The sequence below is a fragment of the Diadema antillarum genome, unplaced genomic scaffold (assembly GCF_040938485.1).
Source record: "Diadema antillarum isolate AM-2024a unplaced genomic scaffold, OU_Dant_1.0 seq00000459_RagTag, whole genome shotgun sequence".
Lineage (NCBI taxonomy): Eukaryota > Metazoa > Echinodermata > Echinoidea > Diadematoida > Diadematidae > Diadema > Diadema antillarum.
Genome location: NW_027271430.1, coordinates 451,247 through 461,132, shown reverse-complemented (window position 1 = coordinate 461,132; position 9,886 = coordinate 451,247). Strand labels below are relative to the sequence as shown.

At 39.3% G+C, this 9,886-nt stretch overlaps 1 protein-coding gene across 1 annotated transcript in view; it reads right to left on the bottom strand.

Annotated features, from left to right (window-relative positions):
• Positions 1-3,309: 3,309 nt before the first annotated feature.
• Positions 3,310-9,886, bottom strand: part of LOC139732973 (protein HIRA-like) — a 29,555-nt gene continuing 22,978 nt past the window's right edge. Inside the window, exons 23-28 of the mRNA XM_071643810.1 lie at positions 9,678-9,736; positions 8,870-8,975; positions 6,548-6,670; positions 5,698-5,861; positions 4,151-4,245; positions 3,310-3,423 (exon numbers count right to left, since the gene is read on the bottom strand). Of these exons, the coding sequence (XP_071499911.1) occupies positions 3,310-3,423; positions 4,151-4,245; positions 5,698-5,861; positions 6,548-6,670; positions 8,870-8,975; positions 9,678-9,736 (661 nt within the window). The remainder of the gene's footprint in view (positions 3,424-4,150; positions 4,246-5,697; positions 5,862-6,547; positions 6,671-8,869; positions 8,976-9,677; positions 9,737-9,886) is intronic.

Sequence of the window (9,886 nt, the reverse complement as noted above, 5' to 3'; positions counted from 1 at the left end):
TTCTCATCCACCTCCTCCCATCTTTCTCTGCTCTTCCTTCAATACGATAATCCTCCTTTTCTTGATTTGTTTTCTTTTTCATCTTTTTTGTTTGTTTGTGGCCTTTGAATGCTAACCTCAAATGCTGTCTTCAGCTTTTCTTCTGGCTCTGCCTGGCTTTGAGAATTAAGTTTTTCCCACCAGTATGCTTTCTAGAGAGCACTTGCATCATGCCAGTCTTAAACAAGACTAACACCCTCTGCCACCATACATGTCCTCAGCCATTGGCAGATATATTAATCTTACTTGCAACACATACTTCCTCCTCCCCATGGGTTAGCCTCGATCAAGACTGAGAAACATGAAGTCATGTTGAGAAACGATCAGTACAAACTATCAAAATCCTGTCTAATTTACAAATTATGCCAAACTCTTTTATTGGAAGGCATATGGTTTCAATATTCAGGAAACAGCTTTTGCATAATGCTACCCATTCTATATTTTGGTTATTTGGAGAGCAGCATATTTTTCTGTTTTCTTTATTTCTGTTTAAAGGACATGTAAATGGTTTTAAAAAATTGATAGACTTGCTGTAGTGATTCAATCAAATTTAAATTATTCTCGTAGAAGAAAAACAAATTTCCTCTCACAGAGTTTATGACATCCATTGTTACTGAACACTTGTTTCCTGACTTTTGGCAAGAAAAAACATACACAGAAATAAAATGATGGTCCCACAAACACAAAGGGGAAGTCGATCCATGACTTCTTGTGAGGTCCTCTGTACACTGATATCAAATCAATCATACGACAGAAATTGACCAAACAAAACTAAAAGATATACCATTCTAGTTTAGAATAACAGCTATGTGTATCATCCACACCACTTAAATTTGGAACTCATGATCACATCAAGAGCTTTAGGTCCAGCCTATTTTGCCAAAGACCCTATAACTTTGACAGTTACACAAGTTACCAAGCTTAACCCCTTGAGGACAAGTCCCAAGTATACTCGGACAGGTGTTTATGGGAAATGCATGTTGCAGCAAAATCAGCCCGTCCTCAGTGGTTAAAAACTATTCAGATGACAGAGATATTCCGAGCCCTCATGTTCTAAAGCCACTAGAGATGTAGATTGAGTGGTTTGAAGAGCTAGACAAGATTGAACCTGTAACCTTTCAGAAAGGACCAGAAATTTTTGAGCTCGATATACGTGAGGTCAGTTAATCCATCGTATGTGACGGATGCTGAAATGACTGGGCACATCAAAGTCATGGCAATACATGATTGTTAGCAAAAATATCATCTGGCATGTTATAACCCATTATATATTCTGAGAGTAACGAACAAAACTGATACAATCAATGTGCCAAGATCAAAGTCAATTGATTCACTATCAAAGCCCATAACATGGCCAATCATGACATTCTGTGAGTTAGCCAGATGTTTATACTCACACCATTTCCTTTCGCTGAAAATTATACCCGAGGGTGCATGGAAAAGATGATTTCAAACACTCTTTACTATGTCGAAAAATGTGAACAGTGAGAGGAACTCCTGGAGAGTAAGCAGTGGAGGAATTTATGATGGAAAATTGAAACTCTGTGAACAGATGCTCATATTATGAACACATTCTCTTCAACTGAAAGATTAGTCTACAAGAAACTCTGTGAAAAGTAACATGTTTTCTCCTCTACTTTCTTTGCATGAACATTCAAAGCTAGAGCCTCCTCAATCTGCGATGAACTTACGGCACAATTCTGAGACTCCAGGAGAAAAACACATCTAGCGTGCCCGTGTGCAATAAATTATGGAGACAAGAACCGTTTTCCGTGTCTGCTGTGTCAATGTTAAGACCAGAGTTGATATGATTGACTTCCATGACCCAAGACGGGCCAACATTTTGTGGGCTAGCCTGGAATGTGTTCATATGCAGGCCATTGATTGGTAAACTAATTATACAAAAATCGTCCCAGAAGACAAACCTCTCCACTAATTGTCTCCTCAACTTAGAGACAAATGTGAATTGGGTACATCAAATTGACTCTATGAGTAGAGTTCACAGATGTGTCGATACATTCCGCTATCTCATAGGTATCAATGTTATGTATGTATGTCAAAACTGGTATAAAAGCAGCAGAGATACGTTTCACCATTTTCATAGAGGAAAAGATTTGGCTGGGTGCATATAGTAAGTTCTGAAGACACTACTTATATCAATGCACCATATGATATATATACCAGATAGTCACCCCTGAAAGTGTAAATGTACAACTTTGAATGTACAACTTTAAAATGCCTTCACAAGGGCGCTATTTGAGTGACATCATTCTGAGGTTGACTGTAGAATCCCTGAATACACCCACTGTGTGAGTAACTCACAACTCGAGTTACCACTGGGGTGTAGTGTCTAAACAATCCACACACAGTACATAGAAAATAGAATTGTATATGTATATATACATCCACACCTGCAGTCCAGGAGACACGCCCACCAACAGCCTTCATAACTCATGTAATTTGCATAATTTATTCACAAGATGCACAGGGTGTGTTTGCTGTGCATGCATGGCTTGCTGAGACTCTTGTGCTGTGCAAAGTTTAACTGCGCTACTTGTGTTTACATGTATCACTCATGCCTTCGTATTGCTGACCTCTTGATTGATGTTCATTCCACAGAAGCTCTGGCTTCCATTAAATCTGTTATGAATATTTCAATGAACCCGTTGAGGACGAGTCCCGAGTATACTCGGGCAGGTGTCTATGGAAAATGTGTGTTGTAACAAAATCAGTCCGTCCTCAACAGGTCAAGTGTGAGCGTGTCTCCCTTTGATGTAAGTTTGTCAAACTCTTAGCAATGTGAAACAATTTCACTCTCTGTATGAAGATAAAAGAAACTTTAAGTATCTTCTCCTTAATCACATTGGCTTTGCCAGGGGGGTGGAGTAACGCCCTTCATAACATCTGACCCCCTCCTGGATCCCGTTCTAATTCTTATGATTGACCATGATACCATGCAGGTGTCTTCACACCACAAACCATGCCACACCCGGTAACCATCCCCGTTGCTGGCAGCAAACTTCATAGTGTTGGACAAATTTTCTTATGCATGGCCTTGCCATCAATACCTTCAGTGTTTTTATCCGTTCCAAGCTCAAAGTTTCAAAGCATTGCATATTAGACTGCATTTACTTTGCCGATCTGAACTCCAAGACCAGAAATATCAACACAGCTTTTCTGTCTATCAAAAGAGTTAAAAAAAAAACAGAAAAAAAAGAGGAAAAGGGGGTATGATACAAAGAGGGATGCATTCCTCCAGACTTGACGGTATCACCTAGGAACCATGTTCAGCTGCTCTTCGTACTCTGTGTAGAGACGCTGGAGTTTGAGGTTGGTCCCGATGAAAGGCAAGATGTCTCTTAGCAGTCCTCTCTTGGAGATGCCCTGAGTGGGAGGAGGACAAAATAAATGTTTGGTCACTAATCTGACTGGTCACCTAGGCTATGGGATTCTGAAGTGCATCTAAATCTAAAGGTTGATCAGAATCATAATCACGAGCATTACAATCATTGCATATCATTCATATCAACACAATTAAATATGTAAAAATCAACATCATTACAATCATCATCTTAACATAACCAGGATCAACATAATCATTATCATCATTACAACTTCCATCAATATCACATCAACACCAATATCATTACTATCATTATCCCCTAATCATCACATGTAACCACCAACATCATTACCATCATCATCATCATCATCATCATCATCTGCAACCCCATCATCCTCCCCATCATCATCATAATCATCATCACTAACATCATCCCCACTATCATCACCATCATCACTACCATCATCATCATCACCATCATCACCACTATCATCATCATCATCACCATCATCACTACCATCATCATCATCATCACCATCATCACCACTATCATCATCTTCATCATCATCATCACCATCACCATCACCATCACCATCACCATCACCATCACCATCACCATCACCATCACCATCACCATCACCATCACCATCACCATCACCATCACCATCACCATCACCATCACCATCACCATCACCATCACCATCACCATCACCACCACCACCACCACCACCATCACCATCACCATCACCATCACCATCATCCACTCACCAGGACGCTGGTCTGCCAGTGGTCATCCTCCTGGTCTCCCCTGTAGAATGGCCCGAGGAGGTCATTACAGATCTCTCTCAGACGACCCTCGCATTCTGTGATAGGAATCCAATTTAGATATGATATGAGTAAGTCATAACATAGCTATTTCTGATTAAATATTCTTGAATTTACCAATTGTTGGACTTTTTTTATTGACAAAATACACAGTCAGAGCAATGATTTCACGCTTATTCAGGGCACTGTGACAATGCATGAAGTTGGTTGAGGCGACTGCTTTTATTCCACCCTATTTTGGAATCCAGGTTTTAACCAGTAAAAAATTGGATTTGTACACTCACCCTGTGTGAAGGGCAGTGTACTATTCAGACAATTCTATGGCGGCAACAGAAATTTGAACCTCACTGTATTTGTGGTATAAAAGGGTGCATATAGCGTGTGTATGTGGGTAAAATTCAATGTTTCTGTCATTAAAGTCTGAAACATGATGTTATTCCTGGTTGAATAACTTCAGAATAGTGATCAGTTAGATATACAGTCAAACCTGTCTATGGCGGCCACCCAAGGGAGACGAAAATAGTGGCCGTTATAGACAGGTGGCCGCTATAGACAGGTGGCCGCCATAGACAGGTGGCCGCTATAGACAGGTCATCCAACTTTGTGTGCACTGCCTACAAGTACATGCATCATCGTTGTATACATCTACAAGTACTTACATGTACATGTATGTGTGTACGTATGCACACGTGTGTTTCATGCATTGAACAATGCCGGTGTTTATGAAATTATTGCACAGTAGCATGTGTACAGTCGTGAAGAAAGCTTAACACTAGTGCATTATTATGACTGAATGAGGGATGAATGCAGCGGTGGCGATCACTGAACATTGCTCGGGAATGACTGGCACGGCTACAAAGCATAAAACATGCTGAATTAGCGGCTCGGCTACGGCTCTATCGGGTTTTTGGCCGCTATAGACAGGTTAAAATCTACCGTGGGAAACAAAATTTGTGACCGCTGGCCGCGTTAGACAGGTGGTCGCTATACACAGGGTCTTTAACAGGGCTTTTCTCTCTGGGGGATTTTTCAGTGGCCGCTGTAGACAGGTGGCTGCTATAAACAGGTGGCCGCTAAGGCAGGTTTGACTGTACCAGGATTTGAGCATTAGGCATGATTGCATTTAAATTAAACACTGCAAATTTCAAAATTCAATGTACAAACTATATGGCAAGTTGTGAGGGAATAACATGCTCACTTTGTCATTTTTGTAAGCGCTTTGGGCCTTGTGGGAAAAGCGCACTATAAATAATAGTAATAATAATAATAATAATAATAATTTGCATATTCATATTGACCATTCAAGAACTGTTTCCTGAAAAATTAGCGAAAATTAAAAATGTCATAACTTCCTTTTTTTTTCATCCAATTTCGGTCAAATCTTTATCGTTGAACTTGCGATATTTTACTCTTTCTTATCAGATAAACTTATATTTGGATTGGATTTCCCCTTTAAGATTTGACATAACTCTTGCCAACCAAGGACTCACCCTCCTGAACCAGATATCTGGCGTAGGTCAGCAGCCAGAAGCGGTACTCCTTGGCCGACTTGAGAGCGAGGGCGGCAGACACCTGGTTCTCCAGATGCGCCATGGTGGCAGACTTCTGCAGGTTGTGGTTGCCAGGGAACATACTCCGCGCCTGACCTCCGGGTCTGGCGAGAGATGGTGAATTGGTGACGTGGTGTTATAACAGGTTTAGGAATATCGGCACCAATTGGGTACTAAGAAATATTCTACCATCAACATACATGTACATGTTTTGTTGCTTTGTGCTAATCATAACAACAAATGACAAGTCTTTGTGTACTTCTTCCTGGATGGCCAACAATCATACCGAGTGAGTTTCTTGTATTCAGGAGTTTATTTGTTTTCCAGGCAATCTCTATTTTGAAGGTGATTACCTTTCACCTCATTACTATCATAATCATGGACATGACATGATTATTGTCATAATCTCATAAGTATCACAACTTTATTACCTTCATCGGTATCATTGTTGGTGGTGGTAGAAGTGGAAATTGTAATACTACAGTAATTATCATAATCATTATCATTGTAATTACTATTACTATTATCATAATCATTATCATTATACCATCATCATCAACATCATCAACAACATCACCATCATCACCATCATCGTCATCATCGTCATCATAATCATCATCGCCATGTTCGTCATCATCGCCATCATCATCATCACCGCCATCACCATCAATACTGTCATCATCGTCATCATCATCATCATCACCACCATCATCACCATCATCACCATCATCATTTTTTATGCTGGAATCTTGGTTCAAGCATTTCAACCACACTACCTGCATTCTCTCACCTCTGTTGTGTACCCTGGATGTGGGCCAGGGGTCCTCCGGAGTGTGTGCCCATCTGGGCTGGCTGGCAGGGCTGGTGGTCGGAGGTTAGCCGCAGCAAGTCTTCCTTCTGATCGATCAATAGCCTGGAAGAAAACAAAATGACACAGGATGCATCACATTTAGATCAGTGTCATGATCACTAAGGAAAAAGCCATAATACAGGTTTCATGTGACTAATCAAAATGATTACCCCAAAAGGAAGTGAAGAGCATATAGCAATATAGACTGTCACAAGACTAACAAACCATACTTAGAGATTTGAAACAAGTACAAAATTCCTATGACTAATCTCTACTTGACTAGTCCTTACTCTGACTAATTTCTCTGTGACAGATTCTCTTTTCTCATTGTATCAATTGTGACCGTGCACCTCAAAACGAACATAAAGTTGCACACACATTTTGCGTGAGGACTGAAAATAGGTGAAATGGGTCAACCTAGCCGAACTTGACTTTTTCATATTTTCTGAAAGAGGGGGTCTTCTTTTACATTATGCAAAAATTTGGTATCATAAAACAGGCAGGAAAGTGTGTTTTTTAGCAGTTTATCTCGAACATTTTTGGTAGAATAGTGTGATTAGGTGTGTCTTTAGAATCCCTTTTTCATTTCTGAAAAACCTTGTCCACACTCTTCACTTTCAACTCTAATAACTTTTGAAAGGATAGTGCTACTGCTTTGAAAGTTGGCATTAATTATGGACAGAATGTGTTAATGAGGAACATTTAATTTCATTTTAATCTGATAATCCCTTCATTGTTGTTACTCTGGTGGTTTACTTCCTGTTTTTTGTCCCATTCATCGCACAGCCAGCACGGTTTGGTAAAGATTAAGCGCTTGAATAGACACTGTATTTCAGAGCCTCTTTTCTCAGTTCACACTTTTCCTGAGTTTGTGCTTTCTTTCCAATATTTAGATAGGTTAAGAGAGTCCATTTGATTTGAGTTATACATCATTTTAAAGCTTAAAGTCTGCTCTTTCAGAATATGGTCTTTACTAAAAATTCATGTCTGGCGACTTTTTGTTTGTTTTGAGGTGCAGGGTCACAATTGGTCTTCATATATTATGGAATCGGCCCTTGATGTCTCAGTGATTCACTTTTCAGCTGTGCATACAGACAAATGATTTATTAGTCTAACAGATCTCCCCTGATGTAGCCTATTCCAAGAACTGGACTTCAATTTCAAAATGTCCCAACAGTAGTTCTTTCAAGTTAATGTGATTACAAAAAACTTTAAATCATATCAACGTACAAAGCAATGAAGTACAGTAATCCGCCCCAGAGCACTCAAGGTTCAAATTCACAAAGGTAGTTTACGTTTAGTCGACGGATTATGCAAATTTCAACTGCATAAATGCAAATGACATATCGTGACGCCAACAGATATAATAATAATAATAATACATTTATAAAGCGCATAATACAGATATCCAGTAACGACCGCATGATGACACATGCAGATACAAGGTATGCCAATTTTGTGCTTGATTTAGCCCATACACTAAACTTAAACCATGGATTTGATTTAACCCTAACTTACCTTTTTTTCTTTTTTTTTTTGACCGCGCCGCTCGCTGACTTTTTACTTTCAAGTCTCGCGCAACTTTTGAGACCAAATTTGTCGCGCCCGGGCATACCATTCCGAAGCCACGCCCCTTCAAAAAATTTTTATCAACCCAAAAATTGCTCAAAAACGTGATTTTGTGTACAAAGTCAATACAAATTGTGTTTTTTCGATTAGTTCATATAAAGATTCATATTTTGAATTCTAACGGTTGAAATCAATTTGTTTTAGTATAATTATGCTTCAAAAAATGTGTATGACAAATTCTGCTGAAAAACAAACAAATGTTCGAAAAAACAAAGAAATACATAAAAAATTGATAAAACAATAAAATAATATTAAAATAATTCTAAAACTGAATTTTTTTTACGCACAAATGTTTGGAATGTCACTAGGAATATTTACACCAAAAATCAGCATTTCATAAGCTTTTATAAGCCAATTACAGACAAAAATGAGGTTTTTTGCATATATTTGCATAATTAATTAATTTAAAATAGAAAATGCAAATTTTTTGAAAATCTAACTGAACAGTCTTGTAGATTACATCCGCCTTTATGTTCATGCAAAATTTTGCGGCGATCGCGCGATCAACGGCCGAGATCTGAAGGGGGGGGCCATAATGCCCCCCCAGGAATTCAAACTCGCTAAATAGCCCAGGTAAGTTAGGGTTAAACTACCTTTGTAAATTTGAACCTCATAGTCTGGCCGAAGACTTACCAACAACACATAGGGCTACTGTACATGTAGGAACGTCCATTGGACAGACCAATGACCGGTACTCCTTGGTCAGTCAGGAGGGACTTGGAGATAGAAATACTGGGCTCTGCCAACAATCAAAGAAGTAAAGTCACAAAGTTATCATGTTATGGGTATCTATTTTTACCACATTCCATAAATTAAAGAGAAACTTTGCATAACATCAATGCAAAGCATCTTGAATATCAAAGGCACACCATACGTGGCACTCATGTAAACAAAGGATGAAGCACAGAAATGAAGATACAGACAAAAACAAACACATCAACAGGTAAACACTCATACACACATATATGTATACACTCATACAAACCCACAGATACCCCCCCCCCACACACACACACACACAAGCACAGACATTAACATCAACACTAACACTAACACAGACACTAACAGACACAGACTCTGACACAGACACAGATACAACCACTGACAGAAACACAGACATACACAGAGACACATATACAAACACACAGAGAGACATAGACGCTTGTACACATACACACATACACAAAGATATAGACACAGACACATATACACACACAGACACAGACACAAATGCTAACATAGACACTGACACAGACACACACACAGACACACACACACACACACATACACACACATACACACACAACCACTGTCACAGACATACACATCAACACAGTCACAGGCATAAACACAGACATAGACATAGACATAGACACATACACAGACAGACACTGACACAGACACAGAAGCCAACACCAAACACTGACACACACTGCCTCACCTGTGATGATGGTTTCCAGAGAGATCTTATTGACCACAGCCTGCTGTTTTCTAACATCCCTGCAACAGTCAAACAAACATCATTACATAAAATTTCATCATAATATCAGTTTCTTTCCCATTCTGTAAAGATCCTCATTTACAGTTTGAGAGTTTGGGAGGGTTTCAGTAAATTCAAAGCACACTTGACGTTTGTGTTCTATCAGCATA